Source organism: Falco cherrug, chromosome 12 (assembly GCF_023634085.1).
Source record: "Falco cherrug isolate bFalChe1 chromosome 12, bFalChe1.pri, whole genome shotgun sequence".
Classification (NCBI taxonomy): Eukaryota; Metazoa; Chordata; class Aves; order Falconiformes; family Falconidae; genus Falco; species Falco cherrug.
In genome coordinates, this window is record NC_073708.1 from 24771983 (window position 1) to 24790390 (window position 18408).

The 18408-nt window shown below is 38.3% G+C and overlaps 1 protein-coding gene across 14 annotated transcripts in view; it reads left to right on the forward strand.

Annotated features, from left to right (window-relative positions):
* MAST2 (microtubule associated serine/threonine kinase 2) overlaps positions 1–18408 on the forward strand; it is a 194347-nt gene that overhangs the window by 108677 nt on the left and 67262 nt on the right. For all 14 annotated transcript variants that reach the window (XM_055724648.1, XM_055724655.1, XM_055724649.1 and 11 more), the window contains one exon: positions 16110–16201. In XM_055724648.1, coding sequence (XP_055580623.1) covers positions 16110–16201 — 92 coding nt within the window. The remainder of the gene's footprint in view (positions 1–16109; positions 16202–18408) is intronic.

Consider the following 18408-nt stretch of genomic DNA (forward strand, 5'->3'; position numbering starts at 1 on the left):
ATTTTGCAATACCTTGTTAGTCTGCCATTTTGAATTTAAAATTAGGCATCAAGGACAGAAACAATTTGAAGAGATGCTAACAAGGTTTCAGGTGCAATATTTTGTCAGAAAACGCCTACTCAAAATTTACAATTCCATTTATTTGTTAGTAGTTGAAGTACAAAAAGAAAGAAATTGATCTGTAAATCTGCTGCACATCTTAATGGAAAAGAGATGACTTTATTGATTCAATCACATAAATGAGCGTTAGATATTTCAAAATGATCAAACAGCTCTATGAGGATTCATAACAGAGAGCTGCTTCACAAAGTCATGTGGTGGAAATCCTATTTCGCACAGCACGGAAACCACAGACTTCAGTCAGCCTTAGAAATTAAGTATTTCAGCGTGTGTGACAGTTTGCTGGGAGTATCACCTTCTGCCATGCTCTGCTGGCGGCCTGCCAGCTCTTTGCCTACCATCTTTGGGGAGATGGGTAGGCAGGTTGGGCTGGACTTAAAATGTATAGCGATAAATCAGCTAGTTCTCATGACACACTGTTACATTGTGATTCTTGCCCAGGGTATTGGTCCTGAAAACATGTGTACACATATGTAGTAGCTTTGCTCCCGAGAGTATCTGGGCTATGAGAGTGGTCCACTGTACATCTAGTGTGTTGCAGTGCTGGGACCTGGGTGTTGCTGTGTGTTAACGTTCTCAGGGTCGTGGCATCTGGGCACTTGGAATAAAGTACCATATTATTAAATGAATAAATATTTTTCCATTTTAATTGGCCCCCTTTCAAAGCATAATGTTCACTTCTTGGTAAACTTCTTACTTTTAGAAATCATGATTGCAATTTAAATTTCTTCTGTAACATTGCAATCTTGGGGCATTTTTAGCAGCAGAGAATTTTTTGCCATATCAGATATTTGATACAATTCTCCTCTGATCTGTTTGTAAAACTTCTGCATGGTTCTCTACGTCACTTGTGATAGCTTATGTGCTTTTAATTCCGGGCTTCTCCACCTTTGTAGTTTTTAATTCGGTTTTGCATTGCACGAAGGAGTTGCTAGTGGGATTCTGACCACTGTTCTATGGCACATTTCTCTGTCTGCTCACATTTCTCTAATGATGGCTTTGATACGTACTAAAAATTCTAAAGGGCTTCACTCCCATATGGCTTTTCCTACATTAGGAGGCAAATGGGAAGGACTCCTCTTTCTCCTTGGTACATTTTGTTGAAATGAGCTGTTTTGTGCAGCTGGTGGGCTTCTCACTGCAGCTAATGGTACTGTAAAAGTGAACCATCTGCTCCTCCGGTCAAAGTGGCTGGATTGTTTCTTCTTGAGCATATTCCCAGAAGGATAGAGAAAGTCAAGAGCAAATCGTAAATACATAAGTTTGTCATGGGAGGGGTGACGTAAACATAAATCCGATTTACCTGTCAAACTGGTTCTGTGTAAATATTTATGATTCTAAACTATAGAAGAAATACAAGAATTCCTCTGTTCAAAGGGCACGTGGGGTTGGTGTTCTAGTATCAGCTGTACTGAGTCATTAGCTATTAAAATTGGATTATGGAAAGATAAAGCATTATTCTGACATATTTAAATAAAATGTCTCTTTTAAAATCCTTTTGTTTCTTTGCGCTTTGGGCATATCTTGAATATACTTTTGCAATTTGACATTATTAACGGCAATGTAGAATTGTGCAAGTGGGTGTTTGTTGGTTTTGAGAAACTGACTTAGAATGATGGTTTCTAATGCTTCCTCATTTTTTCAGAAGTTTAAACCTGTTTGGGTGCAACAAGCTGGGACTCTGGATTTTAATGATTTCACTTTTGTTTAGTGACTTTCTTTTTGCAAAGTTAAGACAGGGGAGATTTACCTGTTGAAGTGACCTGAAAGAAAACTCTGGGGGATGACAAAGGTGGATTTCTGTTAGGAGGGACGTGCTGGTTTCGTGTCCACTATTGCCATTGATGCTCTAATTCTCTTTCCCCTTTTCCTTTCAGTGAAAGGGCAACAGTGATGCAGTAATGTGGTAATTTGTTAAAATCACAGAATTAACCACCGTTAAAGTGTAAAATAATCTTTAAGTAGCAAGACGCCTCTCCAATCAATGTTTCTGGGGAAATCATTGTTTTTCATTATAAACAGTTCCTTGGTAAATAAGAAGAATGTTCTTCTTTATTGAAATATTCACAAACAATAAGAGAAACCACCTTTCACTGGGACGTAAACGAGTGAGTGGGAAATAATCAGGTGGCCAAGAGCATGTAAATGGTGCTTTCTGATGCATTGGTGTGTTCGTGCTAACTTCTAAGCTACCGTAACAGGACTGTGTTAGACAGTTGAGTCCATACATATCCCTTCAAATGTATTCAGTGTCTTTTTTATGCTGATTCATCTAGATTGACATTAAAAGCTGTGTATGTCAGAAGGATGCCACCTCCTCCATATATACATTGTCACTTTGAAGAAAAACAATTAGTTTGACGCTAGCAGTATACTTACTTTTTTGTGGTAACATAAAGCTAATCTTAAAAATGTGAGTCTATGCTATAATTAACTTTGAAATGGCAGCTGTCATGCCACACGTTTCCTTGCTCAAATGAATATAAAGTAAGAAGTGTTTCCCTTATGTTGGGAAGGATGTGAAAGACCTGGAAATCTGATGCTTTTAATAATATTTAGCTCAATTTTTTTTTTTACCTAGCTCAGTGTATTAAATGGCCTCCTGACACTTCTAACTGAAGAGGAAATTTCATCCAGATTGTTCATACTGGTATTTCAAAATGGCCCTAGGATAAAAACAGTTTGAGGAGAGAAAAAGAATTTACCTTACCTTCTGATAAGCGTTTTATGAGAACAGTCTTTTGGATTGTATAAAAACATGATGGGTATTTTGCTTTCTAATGGATGAGTTTTGGGGAGTTTCCAGTACACTCTCCATGATGGGATATTTGTGCTACTTAAATACTACAAAAGAAACTGGTACATCATGATTAGAAGGAAGGTCCTCCTAATATCCAAGATAAGTGTAATGATTCAGGGAATACACCTGGATTGTTTGTAATTTCTAGTTTATTTTGGATTCTGTCTGTGTAAATCAGATTTTAAATTCATTTTGAGTACTGTTGGCTATTTTCCTGCTAGTCTAAAACCCAAAGTGTCCTACAGGGTTAACACTGAAGTTTTAAGCCTTGAAAGCTCTTTGTTCAGATGGAAATTCTCTTGTATGAACACTTGGCTATTGCCCAGGACAAACCAGTTTTTCAAGTCAGGACTTCTGTGGAGAGGAAACTAAGCAACACATAAATGTGGATGGCTTCATGAATTATTTGGATCCTTCTTATGAAGGAAGCTGCTGAATATAGAATAATTTTACACTGATGTTTTAAGCAGCAAAATGAAATATTGGGGAAAGAGACTGGTTTCAGAAGAGGTAGGAAGAGAAGGGAGATTCTGAACTTCACAGAGAACACTCAGATTAGATCAGTGCTACAATAGAAAGTGATACAGAAAATGTACATACTGGCATGCGTTTGGCCTGGAAATGTGCAGTTCTTGTATTTCATTGAAGTTGACACATTTGGGTTTTAGAATCCTTACAAAGTCTGTGCATCTGCTTATTTCAACTGTTGTTTGTCTCCTACAAGTGAATTTTAAATCCAGAGCGCCCATCAGTTTAAAGCTCTGGGATGGGCTTGTTCATGTACCTGCTGAGGATATTTTTTTTGCCCCTGCTGTGACGTTGCTCTCTGAGCGGGTCCTTGTTCTGTGAAGAGGTGCTGGGTTATGCTCAGGAGATGTTCTCCAGCGCACTTGGGATTCCTGTAGTTTTAATGGCAGCTGAATGCTGATGTTAAAAAGGAACTATACACCTTAGAGCAAAATGTTTTTTTTATAAAAAGCAAAACTTATTTAAGGAACTGAGAGAAACAGTGTATGACATGTCATCTTCTATCACCATACACCTACCTGGAAGCCAATGACTTGGTTCTGAGTCAGGTGCTGACAACGTAGTATTGACCACCATCTCAATTACCATATTAAGAAAGCATACATTTTTTCAAAACATTAAGGAAAACACCTTTGAAGTGATTTAATTGTACATTTGTAGCTAATTATCAGATATTCCCTGAACAGTTTTTCTCAGTCCGTAGCCCAATTTTTTTCCCCTAATGTTTTGAGGACTACAGAGTAATACCCAAGTGCTCTTTAGAGTAGCTTTGTAGATAAAACAATAAGCACTTCAGTAGTGAAATCTCATAGTTTATTCCAAACCCCTTAAAAATTTGGTTTTGAAGATTATTCTGGTGTGCTTGCTTTTGGCACTATGTCGGCAGAAGGTGGAGGGGTCCAGAGAATCGGGATTCAGGAGAGGAATTCTTGAAGAGTCCTGCACAGGGGAGTCCATGTGCCAAATGTGAAATCCAAGCCACCTGATACCAGTCTCTCTTAGCTATCATTTAAGGCAATGCTGTACAGTAAATTGGGCATGTTTTGAGATTGTAAGCTTAATAAAGCTTGATCTTTTCCACAAAAATACTTCAGCGTCGAGTAGGTGGTATTCAACTGTGATATTTTATATGAAGACAAAGCTTAGTCATTTATTGAAAATCTCAGCAAATGTTATGCTTATATAGTGGTATGATGCTTGCATTAGTCTCCCGGTATCCATTACTACCTTCTGTGTTTATGTAGTACTAAGCATATTAAAGCAGTGCAGGATTAATATAAAATGTAAATGTCACTTCACGTGTTTTAGTTGATGCTATAGGAGTTACTTTTGGTATCATAAGACACTGCCCGTGAGCATGTACTAGAGGAGAGCTGCTGGCGCCCAAAGAGACGTGAGCCTCTGTAGTTTAAATTTAAAGTTCTGCAAGCGCATGCGAGAATGGTCTTTCCCTGAATCTTTGATCTCTAAGGAAACTAGTCTGAATCCTGCGGTGGCATTTGAAATTACTTATTTCCAGTTTATTGTGTGTTTTCCTGTCCTTTAATTTTGTTCCAATCTTGATTGCATGGTAAATTAGTATGTTACAATTAGTAGGCTTAATTTAAATGAAGCATGATTGCTATGGAATGTGAAGACCTGACTTTCTGTAAGCGTTTGCATTTGTCTTCATCTGTGTCTTCGTTCTTGTACTTTCTGCAATTTTTATGGGTCTCATTTGATTTCATGCTGGCCATGCTGCTTCCAGACTTTATGGTGGAACAGAACTGATACGGCAAGAAAGCTGGGATATGACAATACCTGGCTCCTAGAAATGTATTTTACAAAAAATTTTTACTTACACAGAAATAGGTTGGTTTTATTTAACAGTCCTATCTTCCCTACTTTTTCTCTGAGAAAATTTGGGCTGTTTGCCTGTGCTTGTGAGTTTGTGCTGAAGTTTGTTACACATAATTTTGTAAAAATAATACTTGCTCGTTTCTAGTTCCTTTAATTATGAATAAGTACATGAAGCATTCAAAAAGCTTTTAGCGGTTTCTTCATTTGCCTTCTGATTCAGTTTTAGAAGAGGTACATTTATTAAATATCTGCTTTTTTTAATAGCTGTGTAAATTACGGCTCTGTGATTTTACTAGGATTTAGTTTTTTTCTTATTTCTTTTACGATTTGTCTTTGTCATCACTGCTACTATCCATTTATTTTTGATACATTCATGTATTTGTACTTACTGCTTTCCACCATGTTGCTTTAAGTGGAATTGATTTTGATTTTAATCTTCAGCCTTCTTAAGTAGAATAGCTTTTAAAACAAGGATACTTTCTCAGGTGATGGTAAGAGCTGCTTTGCCCTTTGGCATATACTGCAGTAAGCTTTAACTCTCAGCTCCTGGCTTTTAATGTTTGTGTTTTTCTTCTGCTTAGTTTTGTGAATGATTGTTTCAGCTTGAAGCCAAAATTTCAAGACTCTTCTCTGTGTGTGTATATGTGTAGTATGTGTTTTGTATAGTTATTAAACTGGAACAGCCATCCTTGTATGAAAAATTGATAGCTATTGGATAATGAACATTTGTCTCAGATAGCAAGTAAGCTTTACACAAAAGAATGAGGTTTAACATGTAATCAGTCTTGATTGTTCCAGAAACTTAGCCTTGCTGGAGATCTGAGGGCTGCTCTTTGTGCCAGGGTAGGAGCTGCACCCTGAGCCTCCCCCTCTTCAGCTGCCTTTTGTGGTTTCATTGCTTCATTAACTTGAAATGCCTTCTACAAGCATATTTTCTTAGGATTTTTTAAGCGGGCTGCTTATTTGATCTAATACGCCCTGCAGTATAGCTATCTCGTGTATTTTTGTAAGTAATTTTTTCACGTCTCTTAAGTTTGTTGGTTTTTATCTGAGACAATGCTTTATTGACAGACCTGCCTCCCTAAATGAGTAAGGACCAGATAACAGAATACTTTATTTGCAGCACTGTAGTGTATCTCTTTACATGAATCTATACCAGTTTTACTTGCTACGCTGAGCATTTTCAGTGTCCACAGAACCCCAGCTCCTGTCTGTCAACTTCTTTGACATTTAGAGCCAACTCTTATCTAGGTATCCTTTTTACCTCTCCGCCATTCAGTGAGTGTATTGATTAGAAGGGTCCCAAGCAGCATTTCTTTTCACAGAGCTGAAGGGAACACACTGAGCACTATATATTCTCTCTTGATATCTGTTTTGGATTAAAGCAGCACGCCAGCATGAAGTCTCACCTTTATCTTGCTTTGGTAGGAGACAGCTCTGCTCAGCCCCTGTTGTGTCCAGGCAGGCAAAGCACGGCACGTTCCTTTCTAAGACAGCTTAGACCTGGACAAATGTCAAAACTTTTGTAGCTTACTTGCTGAGATTACAGTTTTGTTAAGCCTGGATATTTTCCTAATATGTCCATCAGACTATTGTCAGCCTACCTTAGCACCCTCATGCATTGCTTTTATTTTTTAGAGATATTTTTGAAGATGTTTCTCCCATCTTTGTGTGTGCAAACATAATGAGCAACAAATTGTTTTCAGTGCTTCTGTCTGAAAGCCTTTGGAGACTGAATGCTTGTCTGTGTGTGCATACACACATGTTTTGATACTTTCACAGGAAGGTGGTTTTGTTCCTCTAGAAAAAATGAACCTTTCCTCATTGGACTGTCTTTAGAAGTAACCTGTTTTATTAAGAAATGTTGTGAAGTTGATGCTGATTTTGGGTTGATTGGTTGGTATGTTTTGTAGGAAGCTGCGAAGAGTTGGGAAACATTGCTTTAGGAAGGGGAAGGTCTTGTAATAAAAAGTACATATACATAAAATAAAAAGAAAATACAAAGTACACTCTCACATTTTATTTTAGAAGCAGAAGTATAAATCTGAAGTACCGTTGTAAGGTAGGCAGATTGAGACTGAGACTTTGATTTTCTGCATCTACATCATATAGCTTTGCTATAGGGGATGGACTCGTGAATTGTTTACCTATTCAATAAATAGTTTTTCTTATATTTAAATTCTGCAAAATTCAAAGAAGGAGACCTGCAGTCCCAATATGATAGAAGAACATGGTTCTCATAGCAGATGATGGTTGGAGCGATGCATGTTTCAAAAAGGTAGGAGGGATGAATGAGCTGATATACCTACCTGTGGTGCAAAGCATGATAATACATATTGTAACTTACTTGGGTGGATTTTTTTTTTTTAAAGGTCACACATTTTCATCCCTTCTTCTTTGGTTCCTAGCTTCTGAGATAAATCCAAAATACCTAGGAAGCCTTTCTGTGAAAAGTCATGTAGAACTGAAAAATTGAGGGATGGTGATTTTACCCAAAGCGACCTGAAATGGTGAGGAATTGGTTGTGGTTGAGGACTTGGGCGGTGGATTTATTGTCTAACAACATATTCTCCCTGATGTCTGCTCCTCTAGCGTGTTTGTCCAGATGCGGTGCCCTGTTCTTTTCAGGCTGTTCTGTACTCTTATGGGTTGGAAATTGCTCGCAACTTACATATGCTGGATGGTTCTTAGGGAAGCTGATGTCCATTTTGCCCCTTGGGGAGCTGAGGGTGCAGTAAGTAAGGCTCATCTGCTAAGTAGCAGGGATGGAAACATGGCCCAACACTCTTAGCCTGAGAGTTTACCTAAAAACCAAAGTAGGACTGTAGTTCCAGCTGGTATGAAAACACGCTGTAAGCATAAAATTCTGCCAAGCAGGCACAAAACATGAAACTCTTCAGTAGGTTTGTTATTATTAATGTCCACAGTTGGAAAGATGAGTCTCACTAACAGGGCAAAACCTTTCCAGTGTAGCTAGGGAGAGCACAGGGCCTCTCCGCCTCTTCCAAAGTACAGGCTGGAAACAGCCAACTCCAGCAGCGGGCAGTCCTCAGTGCAAACCAGCGATGCTGCTGGCTGGTGGATGGAGAGATTTGCTTTCTACCGATGAACTAAGTGTATTCAGCTTGGGGTCTGCTGAACCACAAGTATGTCTACATTCCTTTTTGTGGAGGGAGGGCAGCATTCAGAGAGAAAGAGCTATACTTTTTTTTCTTCTAATTTCCCATGCTTTAGCTGTACTAGGGTTTCCTTAGAGTAGTGGCTGCACTGGTGTTTGCCCTATCCGACAATGATTTAAGACCGGGCAGACCTGACAATTTGTATGAACTAGAAGAATAGCTTTTTGACTCCATTGAGTTGTGAAAACATATGTAGTTACAAAGGTTGTTGGCACATTGTCTTTCATGAGCTTCTATATAATCTATTGAAAAGCTTTGGCTGTGAATCATCACTAGAAAATAAACCCTGGATGTTGTTTTTTAGGGAAGAGATTACTTTTTTATTTGAGTATTTGACACAGGAAAAGTGTAGATTTTTATCGCCCATGTATATGGATTTTGTTGGTTTAACCTTTAGAATATGTATTTTCAAAATCTGGCCTATAATTAGACTGCAGACATTTTAGTCCCATTGACATCCCTAATGCTCCCACCATAGTTATTATTCTACTGTATGGCAGTGTGAAAATCAGTGCTCTGTGCAGAAAAGGCAGCTCCATGGACACAGTCTGATTTGGAGACTATTTCTAAAATAATGTATTGTTAGAATAGCTTTTAAAATTAGATATGTAATTTATCCTCATATTGAGATTTGAAACTGCAATTAGCTGATAAAGAGCTAATTTGTAACATCTTTTGATACTTCAACGAAGAAAATGCTCTGAAACAAAATGAACACAACTGTTCATGTTGGGTGGTACAAAGCAACTGCATGACTTTTCTAATATGAAAGATTTATATTATATATAAATCTTACACAAGGTTTATATTAAACCTCCTCACTTTTGAATCCTGGAAAACTGTTTCCTTCCATTTTCAACTCGTACGCTTAGTTTTCTGGAAACATCTTTGGGGAGAGTGTTTAGAATGAGTTTATTATATTACACACCTGCGTATCATTGTAAGCTACACGGTTAAAAGATTTGAAACAATACAAGATCACTTTGTCATTTTATTTGTGAATTTGTTTGCTTGGGTTTTTTTGAGAAAAAAATGTGATAAACGCTCTTCCGTGAGAATTGCTGAGTAGAGAGTTATTTAAAAAGCAGTTACGCTACGTGAAGCATTTAATAATAGAGTTGGAGGAAATGAGAAAGTATGCAGTTATGCTTAGTTTTCATTAAATCATTCCTTCACACTTTGTGATGTAACTTCATGGCAGTATAATGCATAACACAACTGAAGTAGGAGATAGTGATGCTTGAGAAGGTTGGTGTATGTTTTCCCCCATTAAGTATTGTCTGTATTTATTCTGGGGTGTCTCTTCCATAATCAGATTTTTTTTTCTTTTTTCTTTTTTCTTTTTTTTTTTTCTTTTCGTACAAGAAAAAAGATAGATTTTGAGTGTGTTTGGCAGGGAGGAATATTTCAGAATAAAGTGGCTTGATTTAGATGAGAATGGCTGTACCAGTCATTGTAATTTATTGTGACATTTCATTTTGTTTGGCTTTGCAAAGTTGTTCGTATGTTGTTAATAATGCAGAAGGTCTGGACTATACAGTGTGGTGTAAGCAGGTGTGCACCAGCCTCAAACATTAGGCAAATTAGGCATAAATTTGATGTTAACTGGCAATTTTAGCCTTTTCATTTGTGATTTCTTAGCTTGAGGTGCTGCTGCTTCTTGACAAATGAAGTAGGAGGGTTTATCTAATATATAGCTTGTTTTAGATGAAAGGAAAATGGTCTTTCATGCCATAAGTTAATTCCTAAGCACTAAGATGTTAATTTTCCTTAAAACAAAAGAATCAGTGTACACCCAACTTACCACGTGCTTTGGAAGCCTTACATTGCTCATCTCCATGCTCACTTCAGTTAATGTGTTTGTTAGCATGCTGAAATGTGTGTTGTGGTGAAAAAAGACATTCTTCATGTGTTTTTTACCCCACCCCATGCTCTCTTTGGATATCTGTACAGAACTGCAGCCCACACTTCACAAGTTGACTGCATCTCTTGTCTTCATGCTCCTTGTCTCGCAGAATTCACATCTTTCTACAGTCATCCACACAGTGACTCTAATTTGCTGGCACCAGCATGAGGCATGGGAGCACTCCCTTCACATTTTTAATACTGAAAGGGAAGGACTTCGACAGAGGCAGGACTTTCCTCTGTTTTTGTGGCAAAATGAAGTCTTCTTCATTTTCCAAGATGTCATCCATGGATGACTCTACAAATCTTCTTCCTCTGAAGCAACTCATGCATTGCACATACCCGGATTAATAAGAAATAGGCATTTAAAAAAAGGAGGGAGGAGGATGAAGCTTTTCGTCCTGCATGGAGCAAATGCCTTTAGAGTGAGTCTGCAGCAGCCTGTCACCTACAGCAAGCCATACAACTTGGAGCAAAGCGTCCCGTTTAAGGATGTTTCTCTGCTCATGGGACTTAATGACAGGAAATACGTGCTGCTTTCTTGGGTGACACTGGGAAGAGGATAGTTCTGTGTCTGTTGTGATGGAGAATCTATCTGCGATCATTAAGTTGCTTGTTGGATTGCACTTCCATCCTTTGGGTCTCAAGTGAGCTTAACTGCATTTCCTTAAGAGGAAAGAAGTAGTGTTTGTTGTAGGAATGTGCAGACCACCAGACCTACACCATGAATAACAACACTTTTTTTCCCCGGTTATTCTAGGATGAATAACTTTTAAACTATTCTTGAACATAAAAAAAACCTATCAGTTGAACCAGATGCTTACTTATTCTTATCTATTTTAGAGAACTAATTATCCCTGTTGTTGGTAGTGCTAAAGCTTACAAAATTGCTTCCATCTTTGAATTACTATAATTAAGACAGTAACTTCCACATCTAGTTAACATTTCTGTGCAGCTGGTGCATTCATTGACATGCAGATTTTGGATTTTGTAAATTTTCTGCCATTGTGAATAAAAATTTTAAATACTTATTTTCATTTCCAAAATGCCTGTTTCTTATAAAGAGGTCTTTGTAAAGCAAATCAACTGAAACCAAACTCCTGTAACATCAGAGGAGAATCTAGTGAAGTTTGGTTAGGTGACAGTACATTTTAGGAAAATATGTAACCACAGATAGCTTTTGTAGGTATGATCACCCTGAATTTTGGAACCCATTTTGTAGGGATTTAGGGTCACTGAATTACATGTCAAATCTGGAACAAGTCTGATGTTGGACTTCTGAAATGTTATTTTGAAAGGAGTTATTGGTTAATGCAGGAGTGATCCAGCACTCTGACATCCTCAGATGGTTTACAAAACCAAAACTCTGTAATTAAAAATTACTAATGTGAACAAATGCATTAATGATTACTAACCAAAATGTCATTTAAGCTGTAATTTTTCTGTACATTTTTTTTACTTCAAGTTGATTGCTGTCTAAGTCTAAGGGAAGACTCATGCAATCGGTGCTAATCTTGTTTACTTGTACATTGAGCAGCTTCATCTGTGAGAAATCTGTGAGGCCTGTAGGTTTAGATAGATTTTGAGAAACTTCCTTATCATTATTCATTTCTAATAAGCAGCAACGCTATGGAATTACTTGATAGTGGTGGTTGGTCATTTATTTTTAAATTGTTTTTCTGTGGCCCTTGCTTTCATTACATGAATGCCTCATGGACGTTAATGGATTTTGCTCAGCGAGTTGGAGATATCCCCAGAGTAAACTGCTAAAATAAAGGATCAAATATTGATCTGTGCTGAAACTGAAACACTGATTTCTTTTTTAGACTGAAAATGCATAGAAAGTAAGGTGTGCTCATGGTGCCCGTTTTAGAGGCTCGACAGAGACTTGTCTGTTGGTGCCTCGGAGGAGGTTTGTTAGGGTGTCGCGGCCGAGCACCGGGGCTGCGTGCGGCTCGCAGGTACGCCACCACATGTTCTCATAAATAACCCCAGCCACGGGTGCTGGCTCCAGGGTGCATTTCAGTGGGTCCAAAACCAGTGTCCAGTTACCAGACCCACGTTCGATGTCCTGCAGTGTTCAGTTTCAAGAATGTGCTGGGAACGCTTCAGTCCACGTAACAAATGTTATTTTTACTGCAGGCAGTGAAGTTAACTCTAGAAATAGTAAAAGCTCCATTTCCATAGTGATGGCAAAGGCATTGTTTCAAATATTTCATATAAACTATCCGTTTTGCTGTGCGTGTTCGGAATTAAATCGAGTTGCTGTTGTGCTCTCACAGGTTTCCAGGCTTGGTTTGAGGGTATGTGTGTTCCTGGTGGCAAAGGCGGGCAGGGGGTGGCAGCAGGGGCACTCGTGTTGATAGCCCCCCGAACCCTCCGTTGCCTGGAGCCTGGGTGGCACGGAAACTCTGCTGTTCAAATCGTGCTTTGCCTAAACTGGAAGACCTGGAGGGGATTTTTTCCCTGGAATTATGAAGTGGGATCTGGAAAAAAAAAAAAAAAAGGTTAACAAGGCCCACACCAAACTGTGAGAGGAAAGCGGGGTCAGGGTACAGCTTGTCTTGCATTTAATGAAAAAAGCAAAACTTTGGCTTATAAACAGATAATAAAGCTTGGAATCTCTCTGGACTGGTTAAGAACTTTATTTTTTTCTAGTTAAAATGCTTAGAGATGTATAGGTTACCTTTTCCCTTTCTACTTTCTCCTCCTCCTGTTTTCTTACTTGGATTGAGTTATCTTAAAGGCAAGGAAACATCTAGTATTGTTTTTGAGAATTTGTGAACAGTAATAAACAATAATTAATGCAATTTAAAAGGTTAATAACATGGTCTCCTCATTATCATTGGCCTTGTAGCTCAGTATTCAGCCTGGTACCATCTGTCTGGCTAAAGTGCATCTTCCAGGAAATAGTTTTTTCTTGATTTGAACTGTTTCTGCCAACACTGAAATCAACAAGTTTGAATTTATTTGGCACAAAGGCCTGGTTAAAGCCAGCTTTGCTTCTCTCATATTTAGCTGCTCTTTATGAGGTGCTCAAATGCTGTCACGGTGACTTCTTGGGGGAGATCGCCCAACTAGCATCTTTATATTACCTCCTCCCATCCCTTTTGTATTTTTGTGACACTTTTTCTTTCTTTTTTTTTTTTTTTTTGTATTTTTGTGACTGCCAGAATTCCATCACTCTTATTCTGTAGTTTCTCTGGGATTCCAAGATCTATGAAAAGTTTTATGTGCATATCCAGAGGGCTCTTGCCAACCAGTAGAGAGTGTGATTGTATTGGTCTGTCTATTTTTCTCATCATATAACGTGGATTCAAGAAATTAGATATTCTGCTTTTAGCCTCTGTGTTTAAGCTTTGCTTTATTGCCAACACACATGGTTCATAGAAATGGCTAAACAGGCCTAAGTGATGTTCCCCCTTCCCAGATTAGAGATCCAGGGAAGTTGAAAGTTATCCAATTTTGAGGGTGTAAAGAGAACAGTGTATTATTCCCAACTTGGGGCTAGGCTTTCACGCCAAGCCGTTCACTCCTCTGGGTACGGTTGTGTAAACCTGACCTATTTTAACAGGTCTGGCTGTGCCTGCTCTCCAGCCACTTAACCCTTTCTCTTTTGGTTCCATATCTTTGCAAGAACAGCGGAGAAAATGGGTTTGTGAAACTCAGTTCACTTTGGCAAACGCGGGCAAGCAGTTAAAAGGCTGGGACAGTTTGTGTTCCCCTTCATGCTGTGATTTAAATATACCAAGTTTCCATAGCCAGCTCCAGACATTGCTGTGGTAAAGTGTATTTTAGGAACTCTCTTTAGCAAAGGAATATGACCATAGAGAATGAAGCTCTGTGTTCTCACTGTACTAGTGCTTTATATTGAGAAAGATCTTAAATTATTATTTGTATTAAAATACCCAGGATTTTTTTATTCCTTACATAGTAATATACATTATATCAGAATGCTGAGGACTTCCGTGTTGTGAGAAAGATTTTCTGGTAATATAAACATAATGATCATGTGGTATTAATGTTGGATTTAAGTATTCTGGTTTTTTCAACAGTTACTGGAATAGAGTAACTGAAAACACATTAAAAAAAATAAATCCATAAACTGAGATTTTAAGCATCTTAAAATCAGGCTTTTAGGTTTTCTGTATGATGTACACAATGGCAATCAGTTTTTGGATGGACTGTTGTTGAATAATACATGAATGTAAATGGAGATCGTATGGAATCAGTTGGATAATTTTGAGGAATGCTGTAAGTACACTAAAGAGCCTGAATAGCAGTTAATGGTGCTTCAACTTTATTACTGTTTATTATAGTTGGCAGTTCAGTTGTATTTTTTTCTATATCAAGTTCTCTAGTTTCCTATAGAACAGCAATAAAAAAGCTTACAAATAATAGTCAGATGCACTGTATCCTGTGACAGCAAAATAGTTTTGCATTAAATTGTAGTTCTTGGCAGTCTGAGGGTGTTTATTGTTGGGCAGCTCCAGAAGATCAGCCGGTGCAGGAAGGACTGAGGCAGGCGTCAGCTTTTGGACTCTGCGAGCAAACAGGCTTCACACGCGCCTGCAGTACCCCAATGTGGAGCTTCACAGGACACCTCTGCAGCTGGGCTGGCAGTGTCCTTGTTCAGCCTCTGCTCAGCCTTCCCCGCTCCTGTCTGTTCTCCCGCCCCCTATCAAGACCAATATGATTTTAGTTACCTGTTTTGAGAACTGCTGAAGTAAGCAGAAATGTTTCTGCCATCTAGAAGGCAAGTTAGCGGTACAATGAAGAAGTGTACTTAGCTGTAATACTTGGTCAGTTGGGAGACTTTGCTGGGAGCTTGGGCTGTTAATTCTGTTTAAGCAGGAAAAGTGGTGATCAGGAAGCGATTTAAATACCTAGTTGCTCTTGTTCACAGTCCCCATGATTTAGAAATGTTTCTCTTGCCCATTACAATTACTTTTAACATCTTTAGAGCTAAATGTTTGCTACTAGCAGTCACGGGCTGGGAACAAATGGAAGAACACATCGTTCTCTTCATTTGGCTAAGTTCTGAAACTCCAGTGGGGAAAAAAGTAAGTCTCAACTGCCTCATACAGAAGTGTCACTTTCTTTGCTGGAACAAAATCATGGCAGTGAGTGGAGCTGATGCGGCAGAGGGCTTGTCTGAAACTTGCGTTGCAGAGTTCTCTGTCATTATTGCTGCACGTATTCGCAGAGAGTCTTGAATCTCAGATTTTAAGTTCATAATCCTGCTCAGCTGCTGAATTGTGCTAACACTTTTTTTTTTTTTTCTTCATAATTTTAACTCTGCCCTACAGAATATATTCTGGTTTCTTACAGTAATAGCCAATAATTGTAACAGATTTATTTGCTAGGTTGGATATTGGTAAGAATGTCTGAAGCACTCTGGGGTATTTTGTAGCTTTTTGGGTTTTGTGTGATTCGTAAAGCATGAGTTGCATGTATTTTGTGAATCAGGAATGTGTTGTTGGCTATCTCTAGTGGCCTAGATACTTGAGATACAGTTTTTATATTGCTTCTCATGTACTAAAACACTTCTTGCTGACAAAGAACCTTTTGGCCCTGTATGTTTACTACTTTGCAGGGTCACTAAGATTGAGAGTGTGAGGAAATACTGACCTAAATACTGAGGGATTCCTCCTTAGCTGAAAGATGTTCTGCAGGACCTGCCTTCACAGCTTTTGTTGGTCTGACCATGCCTTATCGTTTATATTTCTTTCTTTCAGCTGTCGGACGAGCAACAGAAAGAGTTTGATTGTAACATCCAGCACATCTCCAACTCTCCCGCGACCACATTCCCCTCTTCATGGACATGCAGGTAACTGCCTAGGACTGCTTTACCTGGGGATCGTTAGGAAAAATGTCAGTGTTCATTATAGTGAGTTTGAACATATTGATACTCTGCATCAAAATACGCTCTTTTACTGTAGTTTTTCACCTTTCTAACTTGTAAGAGGGTCTTCTCATTTAAAAATAAATATTTTATGTCCTCATCTGTTCTGTACTCCCTAGTTTACTACCATACCTATCCTCCATTCTTTCTGGAGGATTCAGTCCTCTTACGTTCTGCAAAAGAACCTGAGATGGAGAATGAAGTAAAATAAAATTAAATAAATACGTGTAAGTGAATATCTTGGTTTGGGTGCTCTAGCATGATTAGTTTGTGCCAGGATTTAACTGCAGTTCTCACGAGAAGAGACACCCTGCGTATTTCTGTGTGCCTCTGGCAGCCTGTCAGCTGTGCAGTGTGCTATCTTATGGTCTCTATCTGCTACTTAGAGCGACAGGAGATGTTTAGGATTCTTTTCTTTGTTTACATTACTGCCAGTTTTACCATGGAAGCAACTGGGAAATGCGCATTTCAGAGCAAATGGGCAACTGCTTGTTAGTCATTGAGGTGAAGTGTGTGGAGATGTTCTTTCTGTAGAAAAAGAAAGAATGATTATTCAGCCTGCAGTAACCACAGATTTTCAGAAAGGGTCACACATGCAGATTCAACAGCTTGCCTGAACAGCATGTTCCCTTGACATTTTTATTGCTGAGGGAGGTAGGTGATGTGTGACTACATTGGTTTTGATATTTCAAAATGCCAGAGAAGATGGTTGGGCTTCAGGTATGGCCCTAATGGGCACCAGTCAGTAGCGTGAAACAGCTTGAACATTCGTGGCACATCATCCACGGTGGAGCCTCTCTGGAAGTATGTCACTGTTGCATGTAAGACAAGTAACTTGTTTTCACTATAATCAGACTTTCCTCCTCCTACATGGCAGTATGTTCTGTAAATACTTTCTGGAGATTGAAACTAAGGAAATGCTGAGAAAGAACAGCAAATTGATAGTGGCTCAACTAGAAGGAGCCATCTGCTTCTATTTGCATCTTGAGGGGTGACATCCAGCCTGTTGAAAGGAGAAAGAAGAGCAAAGTTATTGTTCAGGAATGCCCATGACAGCCTCAGCCACTCTCATAAAAATCTTTCATAAATGTAAGTTTTCATAAAAATCTGTCATATTAGCTCAGAATGCTATAAAGCCCAGTCATGGAAGGGTAGGAAGTTACTTTAATTACTTGGTTTGTTTTTTTAAATTACCCAGAATTTTCAAATCAAAATGTTAAAAAAAATTTAAAAGTTATATATTAAACCAACTTTATTTTTGCTTCAGAATCTCAGATAAAGTGCAGGGCCAAAAATTTGCACAGGGCAATTCCATTTCACATCAAACTCCCTCGGTTCTGTTGTGTGTGTGATTGTGATAGTGATAGCTTTATAAAATTTGACTCCAACAAGGCATTTTTCTTGGTAGAGATTCTCTACTTAGTTACATTGCACTCTTTACTTTGTTCTTAGAGTTGATGTGTATGTTGGATTTACCACATTCTAAATTACCTGTACAAGCCTTTAACTGAAGCGATAGAGAAAGGTGCTCCTCAGAATGTGAAGGAAGGGTCCTTGCTTGGCAGATTGCAAAAAGATGTTGACATGATCATTGCTTGGAAAACAAATACAGAAATGTTCACAATAGAAACATTTATATTTTCTTTTCCTTTCTTTTGATTTGCTTTTCTCCTCTGTCTATTTCAAAAATGAAAAATTGCTTGCAGTGGTTTTGATGCTGTCTCAGGCTTTACAAGCTTATCTTTTATGAGAAGTATGTAAGTGTCTTCTAGAAACAAGAGTAATTAATCAGTGGTATGCCATTTTTCTTTAGCAGTAATTGTCAAATATTTCCATTTTTTGTTCTGATGTTGCATATGGGACTTAAAATTTGTTAAAAGGACATCCTTTGTGACCTCCAAGAGTAGCCAGTAGAGTACAGGAAGATAAATTACTTGTAGTTAGAGTTCTTCACCGGTAGTATATTTAGGAGTCTTCCCTGGAAAAAATAATTTATTCAAGAGACAAAAGCACATGAAATTTAGAGTAGAGTCACAAATATTTTCTTAAGAAATACCATATATGAGATATGAATGTGAGAACAGGCTGTGATATTTGTTTAGTATTTGAACAGAATCTATCAGTCTGTTTGT